Source organism: Hippoglossus hippoglossus, chromosome 7 (assembly GCF_009819705.1).
Source record: "Hippoglossus hippoglossus isolate fHipHip1 chromosome 7, fHipHip1.pri, whole genome shotgun sequence".
NCBI classification, from domain to species: domain Eukaryota; kingdom Metazoa; phylum Chordata; class Actinopteri; order Pleuronectiformes; family Pleuronectidae; genus Hippoglossus; species Hippoglossus hippoglossus.
This window is the reverse complement of record NC_047157.1, coordinates 27,966,210-27,991,706: the sequence shown is the minus strand read 5'-3', so window position 1 is coordinate 27,991,706 and position 25,497 is coordinate 27,966,210. Positions and strand designations below refer to the sequence as shown.

The following is a 25,497-nucleotide window of genomic DNA, read 5'->3' as shown; positions in this document are numbered from 1 at the left end:
AATTCAAATATCTGGTCAACTTCAAAACTGCTCAAATTGTGTGATGTGTTTTATAACTGAATTAATACACAAACATACACGTGCATGTGCACAGTATGAAGGGTTAACACAAACAGGCTCTGTCACTGTGTTTGTAAAGGTCTGAACATAGGTTTAGTCATGGGTTTCAAATATAAAGACAATGACTGATTATATATATTTGTATGTGTGTCTGTGTATGCACGTGTGTGCACGTGTGTGTTGTCCAGGTCTCGACGATGTTACTGACTACGACCCTAACCTCCTCAGCGACCACCAGTGGCCTTGTGGGAAACACAAGCGGGTGCTGATCTTTGCCTCCTACATGGTAACAAGAAAAACACACACTCACTCAACAGCTCAGTTTCCTTCCTCTGAGTGTGAAGACACACGATGTATCATCAGAGGAGATCTGAGGTCAGCTGCTCTGTTACTGCTATTAGCCCATATTCACAAACCCCCGTCTCATAGACGTTAACAAGGAGCAACTTCCTCTGTTCTTCACTCAACTAGAGTCAAACAGAAACTTAGTGATCAGTGAATAAAGCTCAGTCCCATGTGAGGATCCTCTCCCAGGACACAAGTCCAACAGATGCTGATGGAACTGAACACATCAACACAACAACACAACAACACATCAACACAACAACAGGATTCACTACATGAGAAGAACCAGTTTGTAATGTTTAAAGTGTTTATACAGAATGTCTGATGGAGATGAAGGAGCAGAGGAACTGAGGACTTCCTGATGGTAGAAGATGTGAGGAGACATGTTGTATATGAAGAAGTCTTGTTGTGATGATAGTCCACAATCAGCTGACACCTTCACTAAATATGCAAATACAATGTGACTCATGTCACTCATACTAAAAGTCCCTTCATTTCAATCTGCACCAAATCACAAACACACTCGTAAATATCAGTGAATGAATTATTTTCTGAGAATGAATTGAAAATATCATATATATACATACATACATAGATATGTAGTTTGACCGTGCGAGGTTCATTTACATTCACTGACAGTTGTAGATGTTTCTACTTTGTCACGACTGTACATCTCTTCTTTCCTCTGTTTATACATTCTTCTCCTCCTCCGCTCCTTCTCTCCTGTTCTTCTTCTCTTCTCTCTGTTTTCCACCAGACCACAGTTATCGAATATGTGAAACCGTCTGACCTGAAGAAAGACATGAACGAGACCTTCAAGGAGAAGTTTCCTCACATTAAACTCACTCTCAGTAAAATACGCAGGTATTTGGACGAAACTAAAAGAGGTTGAACGTTCTGTGTTGGTGTTCCACATGAGAACGTGTCTTTGTGTCTGTCAGTCTGAAGAGGGAGATGAGAGTCGTGGGGGAGGACTGCGGCCTGCAGCCCGTCACCATCGCCATGGCGTTTGTCTACTTTGAGAAGCTGGTGCTGCAGGGTCGACTCAATAAGCAGAACAGGTACGGTCATAAATACAAGATTTATCATTCAGGTCGTTTCTGAACCGAGCTTCATGTGTTTATTCTCCGTTGGTTTCTGTTGATTTGAGAAAATAAATGTGGAGCTTCATTAATATTAATAAGGCCTTTAATGTTGATTTGACCTGTTCTCACTGAATCAAACCTTCACTCACAACAACTCCCTGACTCACTCACAGGAAGCTGGTGTCAGCTGCCTGCATCCTCTTGGCTGCTAAGATCAGCAGTGACCTGAAGAAACAGGAAGTCAAACACCTCATAGATGTAAGTGTGACGCGCGCACACACACACACACACACACACACACACACACACACACACACACACACACACACACACACACACACACACACACACACACACACACACACACACACACACACACACACACACACACACACACACACACACACACACTCCTGGATCCAGTTCTGAGTTCTTCCCTGAGCCATAAAACATCTTTCATCAAGTTTAATGTTCATCTGTTCATCCTGCTCACAAACAAACACAGAACTAACAGAGGGCTTCTTCTTCTTCTTCTTCTTCTGCTTCTTCTTCTGCTTCTTCTTCTTCTTCTTCTTCTTCTGTCTGTGTAGAAGCTGGAGGAGCGTTTCAGGATCAGCAGGAGGGAGCTGATCTTTTTTGAGTTCACCATCCTGGTCGCCCTGGAGATGGCGCTGTACCTCCCTGAGAGCAAGGTGCTGCCACATTACCGACGCCTGGTGCAGCAGCAGCAGTTGTAGCAGTGCCTGGCTCATGAGCACTGCAGCACACCGGCCCCTCCCTTTTCATGTCCACACTGTCACAGACGGATCCTCACGATGCCGGGCTCAAAGGCTCTGAGGAAGCCCTCTCTGCTCGCGACGAGGACGCTGCGGTCGGACAGCAGGTCTGGTGATGCCTGGCTCAGCGGTCAGGAGAGCAGTTTTCTCTCGTCCTTCAGAAACCAAACTGACGACACACTGTGAGCGTGAACTTCACCACACGTGGATTTCATGGTTTGTCCTTTCTTTGATGTTTCAGAACCAACTTCAGCTGCACAGATTTTAGTCCAGGAAGCTCAACATGACAGTTGTAAAATCGGACTTTAAACAAAACTAATACTGAAACTGTTTTAGTTCCGTTCGTTAATCTTAACTTCAGATTATCCTCAGAACACTTTTATTAAAGAAGCATGAAGTCACTTCACAGTGAATAATCAGAACGACTGTGACGAACACAACAGCTCTGATCAAATTAGATTGAATGTGACTCACATGTTGCAATAACGTTTTATGCAATGTCTTTTCACTTCGTCACTGCAGCGGAGGAAAATCCAGTTAAGATCAAAGTGTGTTGCAGTAATTCGCTTCTCAGAAGAAAACGGAGAAAAAACGTAAACTTTACATCAAACTAAATCTGTCTCACATGTCTCTGCTGAGGCTCGTTCCTCTCGTTTCTGCAGCTCTATGCTTTCACTCTAACTCTCGTATCTTTCGCTCTGTGCTTTCACTCTAACTCTCTTTTCTGCAGCTCTATGCTTTCACTCTAACTCTCGTATCTTTCGCTCTGTGCTTTCACTCTAACTCTCTTTTCTTCGGCTCTGTGCTTTCACTCTAACTCTCTTTTCTTCAGCTCTGTGCTTTCACTCTAACTCTCTTTTCTTCGGCTCTGTGCTTTCACTCTAACTCTCGTATCTTCAGCTCTGTGCTTTCACTCTAACTCTCTTTTCTTCGGCTCTGTGCTTTCACTCTAACTCTCGTATCTTCAGCTCTGTGCTTTCACTCTAACTCTCGTATCTTCAGCTCTGTGCTTGCACTCGTTCCTCCCGTATCTTCGGCTCTGTGCTTGCACTCGTTCCTCCCGTATCTTCGGCTCTGTGCTTGCACTCGTTCCTCCCGTATCTTCGGCTCTGTGCTTTCACTCGTTCCTCTCGTATCTTCGGCTCTGTGCTTTCACTCGTTCCTCCCGTATCTTCCGCTCTGTGCTTGCACTCGTTCCTCCCGTATCTTCCGCTCTGTGCTTGCACTCTAACTCTTGTATCTTCCGCTCTGTGCTTGCACTCGTTCCTCCCGTATCTTCGGCTCTGTGCTTTCACTCTAACTCTCGTATCTTCAGCTCTGTGCTTGCACTTGTTCCTCTCGTATCTTCGGCTCTGTGCTTGCACTCGTTCCTCCCGTATCTTCGGCTCTGTGCTTGCACTCGTTCCTCCCGTATCTTCGGCTCTGTGCTTGCACTCGTTCCTCTCGTATCTTATATTGAGGATTTACATCTTTATTTACAGCAAAACTCAGCTGTGACGTCACATTTTATCAGGAGCTGATTTTTTCACTTTACAGGATGTAATTTAAAAAATACAGATAGTATCAGCTGATACATAAGAAGACAGTGGATTCATTTAAGAATATTCTTTGATAATAAACTAAATATTTTTGTATTTTATGCTTCAGGTTGGAAACAGTTTGAATATATTGACTTGGGAATTATCTTCAGACGTTTCAAGATGAAATATTCACTGAGTGAAGAAAACATCAGATCAATGATAAAAACGCAGGATTTTTAATTTTGTGATTTCAAACATGGCTCTAAAACTGTTAAAATACAAATAACAATGGAATATTACGAAGTTTCCATCAGTGAATCAAAACGTAACAGTTCAGGTAGAAATACAAGAAAATCCGTTCTGCTGCATATTGTTCTGCTTCCAGGATGAACATCTAACTCTTACCTGGTTCCTCCTGTTACACCAGTGAACTGTGAACTTTGAACCTGCATCATTATAAATATTGTGCATTTTCTTTTTAAAGTTGGAGGAGACGGTTTCTGTTGTTTTTGCACTTTGCCTTTTTGCTTCACAATCCTATATTTTATCACTAAGTAACGAGCGTAATAATATTTTTCTATATTTGAAGTATCTTATTGTATTCTCGTATATTGACCGAGTCACTGAAATATATTTATTACTTATAACCCTTGAGGTGCAGAATCGTGTGATAATCATGATTCTTCATCTGGAGGTTTCTCATCATCTTCCTCAGAGGTTTGTATTCTCTTGTGATTCAGGGACGTTGTCACTCCAGAGTTTAGACTCGAGTTCTGCTACGTGAACCCAACGTTTCCAGAAGCTTGAACCTCAAGTCTTGTTCATGTCTCGTTATTTTCAAATATTTCAAAAGTAATTCTCCTTCTGCCTGGAGCGATCATCTGCCTTCATGTCATGTGTTTCAAGATCATGTGACAAGAGGAAACAGACGTTCAGCCAAGTTCATCTAAAGTGTCCAGCTTTTAGGAAACAACCCACTGGGTTCGTAGTGACGTTCATTCCTCTTTAATTCACACATGCACCAAATCACACTCATAAATATCAGTCTAACTGTTTTCATCATGAATTATTCTCTGAGAAATCAAAGAAAATTGAAAAAGTTTGACTGTTAAAGGAAGAGATAAAAAACGTCTGCTCCTTTGGATCCGAGAACAAAACACAGAGGAGCCGAAAGAAAAACTCAAAGGTTAAATTCACCTAAATAAAAGTATCGATAAGAAATGATTACCATTATTTACCATGAATCATAAACACTTCAACTTTCATGTTTTCCATTAATTCCTGAATATAAATCTGGAAGCATCAAGCTTGAGCTTGAGTTTCGGTTCCGTTTGTTTTTCCTCTGCTCTGGAATGAGTTCAGGAAGAATCCTCAGTTTAACTGGACGACTCGTTCGTGTTAAATCCACGAAAGGAAAAAGGATTCTGGGTATTTTGATAAAAAGAAAGTAGAAACAGCACATGATCTTCCAAAGTGTCTTCTCTACATTAGAGATTAGTGATATTGATTCTATGCAGCTTAGATCGTGATCAGCTGATCATCGTCCTCCTGTGTTTTTACCTTTAATGTGCCACAGACTCCTTTTATTTAAATATCATGTTTCTTCTTTTGTACCAACTCATTGTTTTTACTCTTCTTCGAGCACTGTGAGGCTGTAAAGGGAAAATGTACCAGTTTGTCTTTCATTTATATTATTATATTATTCATAGTGTTTACTTTATAAGTTAAATAGATTTTTGTATGGTGTTTTTTTATTAAATGAGTGGATGCAGTTGTTTTAAACACGTGACCCTGATAAATATAAAATAAACGTGAATATGTTCAAATGAATTTTATTTTGTAGTAAGAATTTTGCTCCTGCTCACACAGTGACTGTCACACTGCACTAAGTATATTTATAGAAATGTTTTGTAACAGATAAAGACCATAAACTGTATAAAATGTCAATGTTCAATTCATGTCAAATTTATTTTCAATAAAAATATGTAATTTACTGCTTCTAATGTGTGGAACATGATTTCATGAACTTTAAACCAGAGCAAATGTGTAAATAGTTTGGTTTGGTAGTTCAAACTCAAATTACTGCCTTGCTTTTTATGCCTCAGTGCATGATGGGAGTTCCCCCTCAGTGCATGATGGGAGTTCCCCCTCAGTGCATGATGGGAGTTCTCCCTCATGATGGGAGTTCTCCCTCATGATGGGAGTTCTCCCTCAGTGCATGATGGGAGTTCTCCCTCATGATGGGAGTTCTCTCTCAGTGCATGATGGGAGTTCTCCCTCAGTGCATGATGGGAGTTCTCCCTCAGTGCATGATGGGAGTTCTCCCTCAGTGCATGATGGGAGTTCTCCCTCATGATGGGAGTTCTCCCTCAGTGCATGATGGGAGTTCTCCCTCAGTGCATGATGGGAGTTCTCCCTCATGATGGGAGTTCTCCCTCAGTGCATGATGGGAGTTCTCCCTCAGTGCATGATGGGAGTTCTCTCTCAGTGCATGATGGGAGTTCTCCCTCAGTGCATGATGGGAGTTCTCTCTCAGTGCATGATGGGAGTTCTCCCTCATGATGGGAGTTCTCCCTCATGATGGGAGTTCTCTCTCATGATGGGAGTTCTCTCTCAGTGCATGATGGGAGTTCTCCCTCATGATGGGAGTTCTCCCTCATGATGGGAGTTCTCCCTCAGTGCATGATGGGAGTTCTCCCTCAGTGCATGATGGGAGTTCTCTCTCAGTGCATGATGGGAGTTCTCCCTCAGTGCATGATGGGAGTTCTCCCTCAGTGCATGATGGGAGTTCTCTCTCAGTGCATGATGGGAGTTCTCCCTCATGATGGGAGTTCTCCCTCAGTGCATGATGGGAGTTCTCTCTCAGTGCATGATGGGAGTTCTCCCTCAGTGCATGATGGGAGTTCTCCCTCAGTGCATGATGGGAGTTCTCCCTCAGTGCATGATGGGAGTTCTCCCTCAGTGCATGATGGGAGTTCTCTCTCAGTGCATGATGGGAGTTCTCCCTCATGATGGGAGTTCTCTCTCATGATGGGAGTTCTCTCTCAGTGCATGATGGGAGTTCTCTCTCATGATGGGAGTTCTCCCTCATGATGGGAGTTCTCTCTCATGATGGGAGTTCTCCCTCATGATGGGAGTTCTCTCTCATGATGGGAGTTCTCCCTCAGTGCATGATGGGAGTTCTCCCTCATGATGGGAGTTCTCCCTCAGTGCATGATGGGAGTTCTCCCTCATGATGAGAGTTCTCCCTCATGATGGGAGTTCTCCCTCATGATGGGAGTTCTCTCTCATGATGGGAGTTCTCTCTCAGTGCATGATGGGAGTTCTCTCTCAGTGCATGATGGGAGTTCTCCCTCAGTGCATGATGGGAGTTCTCCCTCATGATGGGAGTTCTCTCTCATGATGGGAGTTCTCCCTCAGTGCATGATGGGAGTTCTCTCTCATGATGGGAGTTCTCTCTCATGATGGGAGTTCTCCCTCAGTGCATGATGGGAGTTCTCCCTCAGTGCATGATGGGAGTTCTCCCTCAGTGCATGATGGGAGTTCTCCCTCATGATGGGAGTTCTCCAGCAGTCTAGACCTATAGCAGCAGAACTAAGGGATGCTTCAGGACCTGATCCAGAACTACAGGCTTTATCAAAGAGGAGCGTTTTAGGTCTAACCTTGAATGTAGAGAAGGTGTCTGACTCTAGAACCCATCCTGATAATAAAGAATCACACTGATCCAGTCTCGAGGGAACAAATGGACGAGTTTCTCAGCTTCCTTCTGAGACAGGATGTTCCTAGTGTTCATAATACTGTGCAGGTGGAAGAAGGCTGTCCTACAGACCTGTTTTATATGTGGGTCACATGTCCTGGTCCTAACTCAGGTTCCTCACAGTGGAGCTGGGGCCAAACTAACACCAAGGGGACTATCTGGTCACAGTGTTTCTCTCAGATGTTTAGGGACCATTACAATGAGCTCAGTCTGAATTTAGAGGTAAGAAGTTCTGGGTCATCCAGACCTTGATGTTCTTGAGACCTTCTCGAAGTAGAACTCAGTCAGGGGTTAGTAACCTTTACTATCAAAAGAGCCATTTTGCCCCCTCTTCCTATATGTGATCACACAGCTTATGAAGCTTCTGCTCTGATCCTGAAGCAGCTGATCCCTGAGCAGCTGAGACCAGAGGAACTCTGTGTTTCACTTCTACAGAGTCACTGAGCGGCTGCTTCACGTGCACGAGCTCTTCATAAGGTGAAGAGGATCGGTCCAAGGACAGAACCTTGTGGAACTCCATGAATCACTTGTGTGTGCATGGAGGAGTCATGGTTGACTAATTGAAATCTATAAGTACAGTAATTCAGGCTAGACGTAACAAATGCATATAAAAAGATAAAGTTTATTAATATTATTTAAAAGTTATTTATCATTTAAGAGTAAACTATCTGTAACATGAAGTTACTGAGTTACAGTTACAGTTACAGTTACTGAGTTACAGTTACAGTTACTGTTACAGTTACAGTCACATTTAACCTGGAGCAAAAGTCGAGTACAGAGAACATGAAGCTTCTTCACTGACAGTTCATCTGTACCTGAGTCACAGTGTGAACATGTCTATAGGGGGCGCTGTAGAGTGAGTCACTGAGGTCAGAGTCCACCTCAGTGTAGGTGCATGTGATGGAGTCGTCTTCAACCTGGAACCAACAGTTTAAACATTTAGAAACACATCTTTATTCTTTCTTAACGAGTACTGTATGTTTTAAAGTACTGTCTGTCATGTAATGTATTATTATTAATAATTCTAATGAACATAATGTTTTGCTCCAGTGTTACTCACCTTGTTGTGTTGCAGGATTGTGTGTCAGAGATCAGATCCGGTTTGTTTTGGTTCGTTGTATTGAACCAGAGAGTAAAGTTGAAACTGTTCCTCTGAGGAAGAGGAGTTCACTCGGCCGTCTCCCACCTCCTCATATTCTCTCTCAACCTGCAGGATGAAGACGATCAGCTGGTTTCATGATGAAGATGAAATGATCCACATTCACTGAACTCACCTCGTCTTCACCTGGAGCTTCAGGACACTCTGGAAAACACGATGATCAGAACTCAAATCATTGTGTACATGAAGCTACTCATTTCTTCATCCTGTGTGTGTGTGTGTGTGTGTGTGTGTGTGTGTGTGTGTGTGTGTGTGTGTGTGTGTGTGTGTGTGTGTGTGTGTGTGTGTGTGTGTGTGTGTAATATTGCATTGTGTATTACCTGTGGGTTTATTGGTTCTGTTCCTGCAGAAAGCCATCACAGTCACTGAGAGTGTGATGATGAAACTCACAGTCAGCAGAGCAGCTGTGATCTTAGTAACATGAAGTACATATTAAATCATTAATAGTAACATGAAGTACATATTAAATCATTAATAGTAACATGAAGTACATATTAAATCATTAATAGTAACATGAAGTACATATTAAATCATTAATAGTAACATGAAGTACATATTAAAATCATTAATAGTCACATGAAGTACATATTAAATCATTAATAGTAACATGAAGTACATATTAAAATCATTAATAGTCACATGAAGTACATATTAAATCATTAATAGTCACATGAAGTACATATTAAAATCATTAATAGTAACATGAAGTACATATTAAATCATTAATAGTAACATGTAGTACATATTAAATCATTAATAGTAACATGAAGTACATATTAAATCATTAATAGTAACATGTAGTACATATTAAATCATTAATAGTAACACGAAGTACATGTTAAAATCATTAATAGTAACACGAAGTACATATTAAATCATTAATAGTAACATGTAGTACATATTAAATCATTAATAGTAACATGAAGTACATATTAAATCATTAATAGTCACATGAAGTACATATTAAAATCATTAATAGTAACATGAAGTACATATTAAATCATTAATAGTCACATGAAGTACATATTAAAATCATTAATAGTAACATGAAGTACATATTAAATCATTAATAGTAACATGTAGTACATATTAAATCATTAATAGTAACATGAAGTACATATTAAATCATTAATAGTAACATGTAGTACATATTAAATCATTAATAGTAACATGAAGTACATATTAAATCATTAATAGTAACATGTAGTACATATTAAATCATTAATAGTAACATGAAGTACATGTTAAATCATTAATAGTAACATGTAGTACATATTAAATCATTAATAGTAACATGAAGTACATATTAAATCATTAATAGTCACATGAAGTACATATTAAAATCATTAATAGTAACATGAAGTACATATTAAATCATTAATAGTAACATGTAGTACATATTAAATCATTAATAGTAACATGAAGTACATATTAAATCATTAATAGTAACATGTAGTACATATTAAATCATTAATAGTAACATGAAGTACATATTAAATCATTAATAGTAACATGTAGTACATATTAAATCATTAATAGTAACATGAAGTACATATTAAATCATTAATAGTAACATGAAGTACATATTAAAATCATCAATAGTAACATGAAGTACATATTAAATCATTAATAGTAACATGAAGTACATATTAAATCATTAATATTAACATGAAGTACATGTTAAATCATTAATAGTAACATGAAGTACATATTAAATCATTAATATTAACATGAAGTACGTGTTTAATCCTCCGACCGTCACTTCCTTCCTCTTCAGCCACGATGACATCACGATGAGTTTGAACGTCACTTTCAGCAAAAACATTTCGTTCATTTTTCCGTTTCCTGATGAAAATACCTTTTTATTAGTATTTTACCTGAAGTGCAGATGACTGCTCGCTGGGTTCAGGAGAGTTGGAGGTGGGAGCTGTGGCTGCTGGGAAAGATGTTGGAGAAGGTTCCACTGTCCAGTTCGGTGTCGAAGAAGGTGAAGCTGTGAAACAATTACAAACACAACATATACACACACACACACACACATTATTACTTTATCACCAGGGTACATGGAGATTAGGTATACTACGATTTGGTGGTGTACAAATAGAATTGATTTATAGAATATTTGTAGAATCTGAAACAGTTTCTGTACGTTTCTGTAGAAACTCACCGTCTGTGACGATGATCTCAAAACTTTTGGTTGAGTCTATACGAACAGTTTTCTTCAAACCACACGTGTAATTTCCAGAGTCGGACTTCCTCAGCTGTTTTATTGTCACATTAATAAATGTATGAGATTGTAGAAAAACTCCTTCTTCGTATTCGATGCTGTATCTGCCGCTCTGAGCTCTGACGCCGTCTGTCTCAATCAGGACGTTTCCGTCTCCACACGACTTCCTGCAGAAAAGCTTCTTCTCTGCAGGGAGGTGAAATAAGCAACTAACTGTGATGGTTCCTCCTTCAGGTCCAGTCCACACAGAGTCAGTGAGACCGACCTGCAACAAGGATGCTGAAACATCAACACTCCTCCATGTTAGCAGATGGGACATGGACCAAAGTAAGAAATCAAAGCAGACGTTAAATAAATGATTCTCAAAGATGATTCTGTCATTTCAGCTCGTTCTTCTCTCACTGATGTTTGTTCAAGTGTTTCTGATCAGTTTGGTCTTAATTAGTTATTTGATGATATAAAAACAGGCGGAGACGTGATGATTGACAGCTGAGACTGTTTCCTGATTGACAGCTGAGACTGACTCCTGATTGACAGCTGAGACTGTTTCCTGATTGATAGCTGAGACTGACTCCTGATTGACAGCTGAGACTGACTCCTGATTGACAGCTGAGACTGTTTCCTGATTGACAGCTGAGACTGTTTCCTGATTGACAGCTGAGACTGTTTCCTGATTGACAGCTGAGACTGACTCCTGATTGACAGCTGAGACTGTTTCCTGATTGACAGCTGAGACTGACTCCTGATTGACAGCTGAGACTGACTCCTGATTGACAGCTGAGACTGACTCAATTCACAGAAACAGGCCCCGACTGTTTGTTCATTTCCTGTTTTGTCTCAGGTTGAATTGACCTCCGGGGACAAATAAAAGTCTAAATACGACGAAAGGAAACTATGTATAAAATCAGATAAATAGGTTAAATGATTCTTTCAGGAAAATCTGATATGAAACAAATAATAAATGTATCACACAAATTTAAAAAATGTAATTCTTGGAAACAACTTTGTAACAAGAAAAGAGTAAAACATGAGCCGATGACTTCTGCTGAGAAACTACAACTTTGAACATGATGTCATGAGACAGAGCAACGTGTGAAGGAGACTGAGGAGAAGTAAAGAAACACCATCAAATCTTATTAACTTCAAAGAAAGAAAAGAGTAAAGTAAAACGGACCAACTCACTGAGAAAGAAGAAGATGAAGATGAGATGAGCGTTCATGTTTAGGACTGAAGCTTTAACGTTGCTTCACTTCCTTCTTCACAGGAAAACACCCAACGTGTCACTTCTCTAACTGATCTGAAGAAGAACCGCCCTCGCTTGTTCACGGAGCGTTTCACATTCTGTCTTCTGTAACTTACAACTTGTTCCTCAAACTGATCGTAACCCACTTGTGGCCAGGTTACGATCTACTAGGTTCGATGAGGAGCTGAGGGACATAAACTGTAATAACCATAAATAAAAGTACACACAATACACAAACAATTAAATGCAAAGTGTGACTTTACTAACTTAAAGTGGCAGGTGATAATTCACAAGCATTTGGAAAAACATTTGTATGAAAATATAAATTGGGCCCTTTAAAATAAATCAGTTGTTTTACGTCAGTCGTCTTTAAAGTCTGTTTCCTGTGATCAGTCCTGATGTGTTTTGTCACTCCACTGGTTAATGACAGTGACTGTTCCTGTGACTGTTCCTTAAAACAGTGTGCACCCTCTATTAGTGCACGTCCGGGTGTCGAGCACCCCCCCCCGACCACCACAGGGAACATTCAACAGGTCTCTTCTCCCAGATGGAATCTCGTCTGGAGGCTCGTCATCAATAAGAAAGGATCTTCAAGTTGTTCTCACTCGGTCCATAAGACTTCCTGTTTCTACAACAGGAAGTTAAGAGTTTGTCTGATCTTTATGTTTCACAACAATCATACTAAAGCATAACACTCACATAACATGAAGTTAAACATACTGTACAACACTTAATGATAATATGTTCAGGCCTTGCATTACACTCTAATTCAAGTTCAAGTCTCAATACCAATATATGAATCATAACCAGCATACATCAACACATTACTCATGACTTCTTAATAGAACCAATCTGACAAAAGTATTAAGTATAACCTTGATCTATTATTAGGACAAATGATGATAACACAGGTGTTACCTATGGCTCTGTAATGCCCTCTCTCTTGTGAGAGAGCATCTTCAAAAATAACAGTACAATAATAATGATCAATATGATATTTTAACATCTTCTGTCAGCGTGTACCACTAACCAGTTAACACTGCCTTTATAACCAGTTAACACTGCTTTTATAACCAGTTAACACTGCCTTTATAACCAGTTAACACTGTCTTTATAACCAGTTAACACTGTCTTTATAACCAGTTAACACTGCCTTTATAACCAGTTAACACTGTCTTTATAACCAGTTAACACTGCCTTTATAACCAGTTAACACTGTCTTTATAACAGTTAACACTGCTTTTATAACCAGTTAACACTGCCTTTATAACCAGTTAACACTGCTTTTATAACCAGTTAACACTGCTTTTATAACCAGTTAACACTGCCTTTATAACCAGTTAACACTGCCTTTATAACCAGTTAACACTGCTTTTATAACCAGTTAACACTGTCTTTATAACCAGTTAACACTGTCTTTATAACCAGTTAACACTGCCTTTATAACCAGTTAACACTGTCTTTATAACCAGTTAACACTGCCTTTATAACCAGTTAACACTGTCTTTATAACCAGTTAACACTGCCTTTATAACCAGTTAACACTGCTTTTATAACCAGTTAACACTGTCTTTATAACCAGTTAACACTGTCTTTATAACCAGTTAACACTGTCTTTATAACCAGTTAACACTGCTTTTATAACCAGTTAACACTGTCCTTATAACCAGTTAACACTGCCTTTATAACCAGTTAACACTGCCTTTATAACCAGTTAACACTGCCTTTATAACCAGTTAACACTGCTTTTATAACCAGTTAACACTGCTTTTATAACCAGTTAACACTGCTTTTATAACCAGTTAACACTGTCTTTATAACCAGTTAACACTGTCTTTATAACCAGTTAACACTGCTTTTATAACCAGTTAACACTGCTTTTATAACCAGTTAACACTGTCTTTATAACCAGTTAACACTGCTTTTATAACCAGTTAACACTGTCTTTATAACCAGTTAACACTGTCTTTATAACCAGTTAACACTGCTTTTATAACCAGTTAACACTGCTTTTATAACCAGTTAACACTGTCTTTATAACCAGTTAACACTGTCTTTATAACCAGTTAACACTGTCTTTATAACCAGTTAACACTGCCTTTATAACCAGTTAACACTGCCTTTATAACCAGTTAACACTGCCTTTATAACCAGTTAACACTGTCTTTATAACCAGTTAACACTGCTTTTATAACCAGTTAACACTGCTTTTATAACCAGTTAACACTGTCTTTATAACCAGTTAACACTGTCTTTATAACCAGTTAACACTGCCTTTATAACCAGTTAACACTGTCTTTATAACCAGTTAACACTGCTTTTATAACCAGTTAACACTGTCTTTATAACCAGTTAACACTGTCTTTATAACCAGTTAACACTGCTTTTATAACAAGTTAACACTGCTTTTATAACCAGTTAACACTGCCTTTATAACCAGTTAACACTGCTTTTATAACCAGTTAACACTGCTTTTATAACCAGTTAACACTGCTTTTATAACCAGTTAACACTGCCTTTATAACCAGTTAACACTGTCTTTATAACCAGTTAACACTGTCTTTATAACCAGTTAACACTGCTTTTATAACCAGTTAACACTGTCTTTATAACCAGTTAACACTGCCTTTATAACCAGTTAACACTGCTTTTATAACCACTTAACACTGCTTTTATAACCAGTTAACACTGTCTTTATAACCAGTTAACACTGTCTTTATAACCAGTTAACACTGTCTTTATAACCAGTTAACACTGTCTTTTATAACCAGTTAACACTGCCTTTATAACCAGTTAACACTGTCTTTATAACCAGTTAACACTGCTTTTATAACCAGTTAACACTGCTTTTATAACAAGTTAACACTGCTTTTATAACCAGTTAACACTGCTTTTATAACAAGTTAACACTGCTTTTATAACCAGTTAACACTGCCTTTATAACAAGTTAACACTGCTTTTATAACCAGTTAACACTGCTTTTATAACAAGTTAACACTGTCTTTATAACCAGTTAACACTGTCTTTATAACCAGTTAACACTGCTTTTATAACCAGTTAACACTGCTTTTATAACCAGTTAACACTGTCTTTATAACCAGTTAACACTGTCTTTATAACCAGTTAACACTGCCTTTATAACCAGTTAACACTGTCTTTATAACCAGTTAACACTGCTTTTATAACCAGTTAACACTGTCTTTATAACCAGTTAACACTGTCTTTATAACCAGTTAACACTGCTTTTATAACAAGTTAACACTGCTTTTATAACCAGTTAACACTGTCTTTATAACCAGTTAACACTGCTTTTATAACCAGTTAACACTGTCTTTATAACCAGTTAACACTGCTTTTATAACCAGTTAACACTGTCTTTATAACCAGTTAACACTGCCTTTATAACCAGTTAACACTGCTTTTATAACCAGTTAACACTGCTTTTATAACCAGTTAACACTGCTTTTATAACCAGTTAACACTGCCTTTATAACCAGTTAACACTGTCTTTATAACCAGTTAACACTGTCTTTATAACCAGTTAACACTGCTTTTATAACCAGTTAACACTGTCTTTATAACCAGTTAACACTGCCTTTATAACCAGTTAACACTGCTTTTATAACCACTTAACACTGCTTTTATAACCAGTTAACACTGCCTTTATAACCAGTTAACACTGTCTTTATAACCAGTTAACACTGCTTTTATAACCAGTTAACACTGTCTTTATAACCAGTTAACACTGTCTTTATAACCAGTTAACACTGTCTTTATAACCAGTTAACACTGTCTTTTATAACCAGTTAACACTGCCTTTATAACCAGTTAACACTGTCTTTATAACCAGTTAACACTGCTTTTATAACCAGTTAACACTGCTTTTATAACAAGTTAACACTGCTTTTATAACCAGTTAACACTGCTTTTATAACAAGTTAACACTGCTTTTATAACCAGTTAACACTGCCTTTATAACCAGTTAACACTGCTTTTATAACCACTTAACACTGCTTTTATAACAAGTTAACACTGCTTTTATAACCAGTTAACACTGTCTTTATAACCAGTTAACACTGTCTTTATAACCAGTTAACACTGCTTTTATAACCAGTTAACACTGTCTTTATAACCAGTTAACACTGTCTTTATAACCAGTTAACACTGTCTTTATAACCAGTTAACACTGCCTTTATAACCAGTTAACACTGTCTTTATAACCAGTTAACACTGTCTTTATAACCAGTTAACACTGCCTTTATAACAAGTTAACACTGCTTTTATAACCAGTTAACACTGCTTTTATAACAAGTTAACACTGCTTTTATAACCAGTTAACACTGCTTTTATAACCAGTTAACACTGTAAATAAAAGTGTTTCTATTTCCAAAGCATAACTGTTACCAAGCACTTCCTGCTTTGACTCATGTCTGAATTGAAGCACTGTGTGTTTCTCAGATCTTCTCTACAGCAGGTCCCACAGACGACTCGCAGCACGTGACCACATCATGCTACATCAGATTCAGATGATTAGCTTATCGAGATCAGTGAAACGAACTGGGACCCTCTGTCTCCCAGTTCACTCCCAGCTCCACCAACTTGAACAGACTTCCAGTGACTGGTCTCAACTCCACTTCCTGTTCTGATCTCACTCACTCACCATCGATCATGCAGGTGCGGAGTGATCTGTCAATCACGTTGAGCTGGAGGCGGGACATGATCCAACTCTCACTTCTGAGTGGCTGATCTCACTCGACCTATCGAGGCGGATCCTTGATCTACGTTTTAACCCTTTATTGAAACTGGGTTACATGATTTATTGTAATCATCTAAAAAATGTGATCAAGGTTTAACAAAATGTGAAGAAATTCTCTGAAGACCAAAACAACAGGTCCCAGTGACCTCTGACCTCTAGAATCCAACAAGTTCATCTGTGAACGTTTACACCAAATTTAAAGAAGATTCCTTTTCCGAGTTCTGGAGACAAACTGTAAACATATATCTGGACACTAGGGGTCGCCTGCTCAGAGACATACACACTTTGTTTCAAAATGTTTCGCCATCTTGTCCCAAGTTCCCAAAAAGAATGTGTGCGTTATGATTTTAAAGACTGAGCAAAAAACACTTAAAGAAAAAAACTCAAAATCAATTAAACAAATCAGTTTAATGTCAAATCAGATTAGAAAACAACATAAAGTACTGCACACACACACACACACACACACACACACACACACACACACACACACTCTCAGGGCTGCATGCGAATGGCTCCGTCCAGTCTGATGACCTCGCCGTTAATCATCGGGTTCTCAGCCAGTGATGTCACCAGGTGGGCAAACTCAGCGGGGTCTCCCAGGCGCGAGGGGAAGGGCACCTGACGGGCGAGAAACGAGCGCACCTTCTCTGGAAGACCAGCGAGGAGGGGCGTCGAAAACAGACCTGCAGGACGAGAGGAGGGGACATGAAGGACAACCACCAACTAACCAGGTGAAGGTTAACTGACCAGCTGTATGTTAACTGACCAGGTGAATGTTAACTGACCAGCTGTACGTTAACTAACCAGCTGTATGTTAACTGACCAGCTGTATGTTAACTGACCAGGTGTATGTTAACTGACCAGCTGTACGTTAACTGACCAGGTGAATGTTAACTAACCAGCTGTATGTTAACTAACCAGCTGTATGTTAACTAACCAGCTGTATGTTCACTAACCAGCTGTATGTTAACTTACCAGCTGTACGTTAACTAACCAGCTGTATGACAACTGACCAGCTGTATGTTAACTGACCAGGTGTATGTTAACTAACCAGCTGTATGTTCACTAACCAGCTGTATGTTAACTGACCAGCTGTACGTTAACTAACCAGCTGTATCTTAACTGACCAGCTGTATGTTAACTTACCAGCTGTATGTTAACTAACCAGCTGTATGTTAACTGACCAGGTGTATGTTCACTAACCAGCTGTACGTTAACTAACCAGCTGTATGTTAACTGACCAGGTGTATGTTCACTAACCAGCTGTACGTTAACTAACCAGCTGTATGTTAACTGACCAGCTGTATGTTAACTAACCAGCTGTATGTTAACAGACCAGGTGTATGTACACTAACCAGCTGTATGTTAACTGACCAGCTGTATGTTAACTAACCAGCTGTATGTTAACTGACCAGCTGTATGTTCACTAACAAGGTGTATGTACACTAACCAGCTGTATCTTAACTGACCAGCTGTATGTTAACTGACCAGCTGTATGTTAACTAACCAGGTGTATGTTAACTGACCAGCTGTATGTTAACTGACCAGCTGTATGTTAACTGACCAGCTGTATGTTAACTTACCAGGTGAATGTTAACTAACCAGCTGTATGTTAACTTACCAGCTGTATGTTAACTAACCAGCTGTACGTTAACTAACCAGCTGTATGTTAACTAACCAGCTGTATGTTAACTAACCAGCTGTATGTTAACTGACCAGCTGTATGTTAACTGACCAGCTGTACGTTAACTGACCAGCTGTATGTTAACTAACCAGCTGTATGTTAACTAACCAGCTGTACGTTAACTAACCAGCTGTATGTTAACTAACCAGCTGTATGTTAACTGACCAGCTGTATGTTAACTGACCAGCTGTACGTTAACTGACCAGCTGTATGTTAACTGACCAGCTGTACGTTAACTAACGAGCTGTATGTTAACTAACCAGCTGTATGTTAACTGACCAGCTGTATGTTAACTGACCAGCTGTATGTTAACTGACCAGCTGTACGTTAACTGACCAGCTGTATGTTAACTGACCAGCTGTACGTTAACTAACCAGCTGTACGTTAACTAACCAGCTGTATGTTAACTAACCAGCTGTATGTTAACTGACCAGCTGTATGTTAACTGACCAGCTGTACGTTAACTGACCAGCTGTATGTTAACTGACCAGCTGTACGTTAACTAACCAGCTGTATGTTAACTAACCAGCTGTATGTTAACTGACCAGCTGTACGTTAACTGACCAGCTGTATGTTAACTGACCAGCTGTATGTTAACTAACCAGCTGTATGTTAACTGACCAGCTGTATGTTAACTGACCAGCTGTATGTTAACTGACCAGCTGTACGTTAACTGACCAGCTGTATGTTAACTGACCAGCTGTATGTTAACTGACCAGCTGTATGTTAACTAACCAGCTGTACGTTAACTGACCAGCTGTATGTTAACTGACCAGCTGTATGTTAACTAACCAGCTGCACGAGCTCTTCATAAGGTGAAGAGGATCGGTCCAAGGACAGAACCTTGTGGAACTCCATGAATCACTTGTGTGTGCATGGAGGAGTCATGGTTGACTAATTGAAATCTATAAGTACAGTAATTCAGGCTCGAGGTAACAAATGCATATAAAAAGATACAAAGTTTATTAATGTTATTTAAAAGTTATTTATTATTTAAGAGTAAACTCTCTGTAACATGAAGTTACTGAGTTACAGTTACAGTTACAGTTACTGAGTTACAGTTACAGTTACTGAGTTACAGTTACAGAGTTACAGTTACTGAGTTACAGTTACTGAGTTACAGTTACAGAGTTACAGTTACTGAGTTACAGTTACTGAGTTACAGTTACAGTTACAGTTACAGTCACATTTAACCTGGAGCAAAAGTCGAGTACAGAGAACATGAAGCTTCTTCACTGACAGTTCATCTGTACCTGAGTCACAGTGTGAACATGTCTATAGGGGGCGCTGTAGAGTGAGTCACTGAGGTCAGAGTCCACCTCAGTGTAGGTGCATGTGATGGAGTCGTCTTCAACCTGGAACCAACAGTTTAAACATTTAGAAACACATCTTTATTCTTTCTGAACGAGTACTGTACGTTATGTAATGTATTATTATTAATAATGCTAATGCTGTGTGTGTGTGTGTGTGTGTGTGTGTGTGTGTGTAATATTGCATTGTGTATTACCTGTGTGTTTACTGGTTCTGATCCTGCAGAAAGCCATCACAGTCACTGAGAGTGTGATGATGATGATGATGATGAAACTCACATTCAGCAGAACAGATGTGATCTTAGTGACATGAAGTACATATTAAAATCATTAATAGTAACATGAAGTACATATTAAAATCATTAATAGTAACATGAAGTACATGTTAAATCATTAATAGTAACATGAAGTACATATTAAAATCATTAATAGTAACATGAAGTACATATTAAAATCATTAATAGTAACATGAAGTACATATTAAAATCATTAATAGTAACATGAAGTACATATTAAAATCATTAATAGTAACATGAAGTACATGTTAAATCATTAATAGTAACATGAAGTACATATTAAATCATTAATAGTAACATGAAGTACATATTAAAATCATTAATAGTAACATGAAGTACATGTTAAATCATTAATAGTAACATGAAGTACATATTAAAATCATTAATAGTAACATGAAGTACATGTTAAATCATTAATAGTAACATGAAGTACATATTAAATCATTAATAGTAACATGAAGTACATATTAAAATCATTAATAGTAACATGAGGTACATATTAAATCATTAATAGTAACATGAAGTACATATTAAATCATTAATAGTAACATGAAGTACATGTTAAATCATTAATAGTAACATGAAGTACATATCAAAATCATTAATAGTAACATGAGGTACATATTAAATCATTAATAGTAACATGAAGTACATGTTAAAATCATTAATAGTAACATGAGGTACATATTAAATCATTAATAGTAACATGAAGTACATGTTAAAATCATTAATAGTAAGATGAAGTACATATTAAAAACATTAATAGTAACATGAAGTACATATTAAATCATTAATAGTAACATGAAGTACATATTAAATCATTAATAGTAAGATGAAGTACATATTAAAATCATTAATAGTAACATGAAGTACATATTAAATCATTAATAGTCACATGAAGTACATGTTAAAATCATTAATAGTAACATGAGGTACATATTAAATCATTAATAGTAACATGAAGTACATATTAAATCATTAATAGTAACATGAAGTACATGTTAAAATCATTAATAGTAACATGAAGTACATATTAAATCATTAATAGTAACATGAAGTACATATTAAAATCATTAATAGTAACATGAAGTACATATTAAATCATTAATAGTAACATGAAGTACATATTAAAATCATTAATAGTAACATGAGGTACATATTAAATCATTAATAGTAACATGTAGTACATATTAAATCATTAATAGTAACATGAAGTACATATTAAATCATTAATAGTAACATGAAGTACATGTTAAAATCATTAATAGTAAGATGAAGTACATATTAAATCATTAATAGTAACATGAAGTACATGTTAAAATCATTAATAGTAACATGAAGTACATATTAAATCATTAATAGTAACATGAAGTACATATTAAAATCATTAATAGTAACATGAAGTACATATTAAATCATTAATAGTAACATAAAGTACATGTTAAAATCATTAATAGTAACATGAAGTACATATTAAATCATTAATAGTAACATAAAGTACATGTTAAAATCATTAATAGTAACATGAAGTACATATTAAATCATTAATAGTAACATGAAGTACATGTTAAAATCATTAATAGTAACATGAAGTACATATTAAATCATTAATAGTAACATGAAGTACATATTAAATCATTAATAGTAACATGAAGTACATATTAAAATCATTAATAGTAACATGAAGTACATATTAAATCATTAATAGTAACATGAAGTACATATTAAAATCATTAATAGTAACATGAGGTACATATTAAATCATTAATAGTAACATGTAGTACATATTAAATCATTAATAGTAACATGAAGTACATGTTAAATCATTAATAGTAACATGAAGTACATATTAAATCATTAATAGTAACATGAAGTACATGTTAAAATCATTAATAGTAAGATGAAGTACATATTAAAAACATTAATAGTAACATGAAGTACATATTAAATCATTAATAGTAACATGAAGTAAATCATTAATAGTAACATGAAGTACATATTAAATCATTAATAGTAACATGAAGTACATGTTAAATCATTAATAGTAACATGAAGTACATATTAAAATCATTAATAGTAACATGAAGTACATGTTAAATCATTAATAGTAACATGAAGTACATGTTAAATCATTAATAGTAACATGAAGTACATATTAAATCATTAATAGTAACATGAAGTACATGTTAAATCATTAATAGTAACATGAAGTACATATTAAATCATTAATAGTAACATGAAGTACATGTTAAAATCATTAATAGTAACATGAAGTACATATTAAATCATTAATAGTAACATGAAGTACATGTTAAAATCATTAATAGTAACATGAAGTACATATTAAATCATTAACAGTAACATGAAGTACATATTAAATCATTAATAGTAACATGAAGTACGTGTTAAATCATTAATAGTAACATGAAGTACATGTTAAATCATTAATAGTAACATGAAGTACATGTTAAATCATTAATAGTAACATGAAGTACATGTTAAATCATTAATAGTAACATGAAGTACATATTAAATCATTAATAGTAACATGAAGTACATGTTAAAATCATTAATAGTAACATGAAGTACATATTAAATCATTAATAGTAACATGAAGTACATATTAAATCATTAATAGTAACATGAAGTACATGTTAAAATAATTAATAGTAACATGAAGTACATATTAAATCATTAATATTAACATGAAGTACATATTAAATCATTAATATTAACATGAAGTACATATTAAATCATTAATAGTAACATGAAGTACATATTAAATCATTAATATTAACATGAAGTACATGTTAAAATCATTAATAGTAACATGAAGTACATATTAAATCATTAATAGTAACATGAAGTACATGTTAAATCATTAATAGTAACATGAAGTACATATTAAATCATTAATAGTAACATGAAGTACATGTTAAAATCATTAATAGTAACATGAAGTACATGTTAAATCATTAATAGTAACATGAAGTACATATTAAATCATTAATAGTAACATGTAGTACATATTAAATCATTAATAGTAACATGAAGTACATATTAAATCATTAATAGTAACATGTAGTACATATTAAATCATTAATATTAACATGAAGTACATGTTAAATCATTAATAGTAACATGAAGTACATATTAAATCATTAATAGTAACATGAAGTACATATTAAATCATTAATAGTAACATGTAGTACATGTTAAATCATTAATAGTAACATGAAGTACATATTAAATCATTAATAGTAACATGTAGTACATATTAAATCATTAATAGTAACATGAAGTACATATTAAATCATTAATAGTAACATGTAGTACATATTAAATCATTAATAGTAACATGTAGTACATATTAAATCATTAATAGTAACATGAAGTACATGTTAAAATCATTAATAGTAACATGAAGTACATATTAAATCATTAATAGTAACATGAAGTACATATTAAATCATTAATAGTAACATGTAGTACATATTAAATCATTAATAGTAACATGAAGTACATATTAAATCATTAATAGTAACATGTAGTACATATTAAATCATTAATAGTAACATGAAGTACATATTAAATCATTAATAGTAACATGAAGTACATATTAAAATCATCAATAGTAACATGAAGTACATATTAAATCATTAATAGTAACATGAAGTACATATTAAATCATTAATATTAACATGAAGTACGTGTTTAATCCTCCGACCGTCACTTCCTTCCTCTTCAGCCACGATGACATCACGATGAGTTTGAACGTCACTTTCAGCAAAAACATTTCGTTCATTTTTCAGTTTCCTGATGAAAATACCTTTTTATTAGTATTTTACCTGAAGTGCAGATGACTGCTCGCTGGGTTCAGGAGAGTTGGAGGTGGGAGCTGTGGCTGCTGGGAAAGATGTTGGAGAAGGTTCCACTGTCCAGTTCGGTGTCGAAGAAGGTGAAGCTGTGAAACAATTACAAACACAACATATACACACACACACACACACACACATTATTACTTTATCACCAGGGTACATGGAGATTAGGTATACTACGATTTGGTGATGTACAAATAGAATTGATTTATAGAATATTTGTAGAATCTGAAACAGTTTCTGTACGTTTCTGTAGAAACTCACCGTCTGTGACGATGATCTCAACCCTTTTGGTTGAGTCTATACGAACAGTTTTCTTCAACCTGCACGTGTAATTTCCAGAGTCCGACTTCCTCAGCTGTTTTATTGTCACATGAATAAATGTATAAGATTGTAGAAAAACTCCTTCTTCGTATTCGATGCTGTATCTGCCGCTCTGAGCTCTGACGCCGTCTGTCTCAATCAGGACGTTTCCGTCTCCACACGACTTCCTGCAGAAAAGCTTTGTCTTCCTTCCAGAGAAGTGAAATAAGCAACTAACTGTGATGGTTCCTCCTTCAGGTCCAGTCCACACAGAGTCAGTGAGACCGACCTGCAACAAGGATGCTGAAACATCAACACTCCTCCATGTTAGCAGATGGGACATGGACCAAAGTAAGAAATCAAAGCAGACGTTAAATAAATGATTATCAAAGATGATTCTGTCATTTCAGCTCGTTCTTCTCTCACTGATGTTTGTTCAAGTGTTTCTGATCAGTTTGGTCTTAATTAGTTATTTGATGATATAAAAACAGGCTGAGACGTCCTGATTGACAGCTGAGACTGTTTCCTGATTGACAGCTGAGACTGTTTCCTGATTGACAGCTGAGACTGACTCCTGATTGACAGCTGAGACTGTTTCCTGATTGACAGCTGAGACTGTTTCCTGATTGACAGCTGAGACTGACTCCTGATTGACAGCTGAGACTGTTTCCTGATTGACAGCTGAGACTGTTTCCTGATTGACAGCTGAGACTGACTCCTGATTGACAGCTGAGACTGACTCCTGATTGACAGCTGAGACTGTTTCCTGATTGACAGCTGAGACTGACTCCTGATTGACAGCTGAGACTGTTTCCTGATTGACAGCTGAGACTGTTTCCTGATTGACAGCTGAGACTGACTCATGATGTTTTCTCACCACAGCTTCAATGTCACTTAAAGAAATTCACAGAAACAGGCCCCGACTGTTTGTTCATTTCCTGTTTTGTCTCAGGTTGAATTGACCTCCGGGGACAAATAAAAGTCTAAATACGACGAAAGGAAACTATGTATAAAATCAGATAAATAGGTTAAATGATTCTTTCAGGAAAATCTGATATGAAACAAATAATAAATGTATCACACAAATTTAAAAAA

The 25,497-nt window shown here is 36.6% G+C and overlaps 2 protein-coding genes across 3 annotated transcripts in view; one reads left to right on the top strand and one right to left on the bottom strand.

Moving 5' to 3' along the window:
• The window catches only part of cables2b (Cdk5 and Abl enzyme substrate 2b), a 17,437-nt gene extending 14,890 nt beyond the window's left edge, over positions 1–2,547 (top strand). The window contains exons 6-10 of the mRNA XM_034591192.1: positions 249–346; positions 1,163–1,269; positions 1,347–1,466; positions 1,664–1,748; positions 2,081–2,547. Coding sequence (XP_034447083.1) covers positions 249–346; positions 1,163–1,269; positions 1,347–1,466; positions 1,664–1,748; positions 2,081–2,227 — 557 coding nt within the window. The 3' untranslated portion in view covers positions 2,228–2,547. The remainder of the gene's footprint in view (positions 1–248; positions 347–1,162; positions 1,270–1,346; positions 1,467–1,663; positions 1,749–2,080) is intronic.
• Positions 2,548–8,137: 5,590 nt separating this feature from the next.
• Positions 8,138–12,174, bottom strand: LOC117764998. Of its 2 annotated transcripts, XM_034591193.1 has the most exons (8): positions 12,112–12,174; positions 10,870–11,208; positions 10,580–10,695; positions 9,023–9,116; positions 8,818–8,846; positions 8,669–8,750; positions 8,604–8,625; positions 8,138–8,460 (listed from the first exon to the last, which is right to left on the bottom strand). In XM_034591193.1, exons 1-8 carry the CDS (start codon positions 12,146–12,148, stop codon positions 8,364–8,366), a joined length of 816 nt encoding a protein of 271 aa, XP_034447084.1. In that variant the 5' UTR covers positions 12,149–12,174; the 3' UTR covers positions 8,138–8,363. The 2 variants fall into 2 exon arrangements, with proteins under 2 accessions (XP_034447084.1, XP_034447086.1); XM_034591195.1 differs by lacking the exon at positions 12,112–12,174 and having other exon boundaries at positions 10,580–10,638; positions 10,870–11,251.
• Between the last annotated feature and the right edge of the window lie 13,323 nt (positions 12,175–25,497).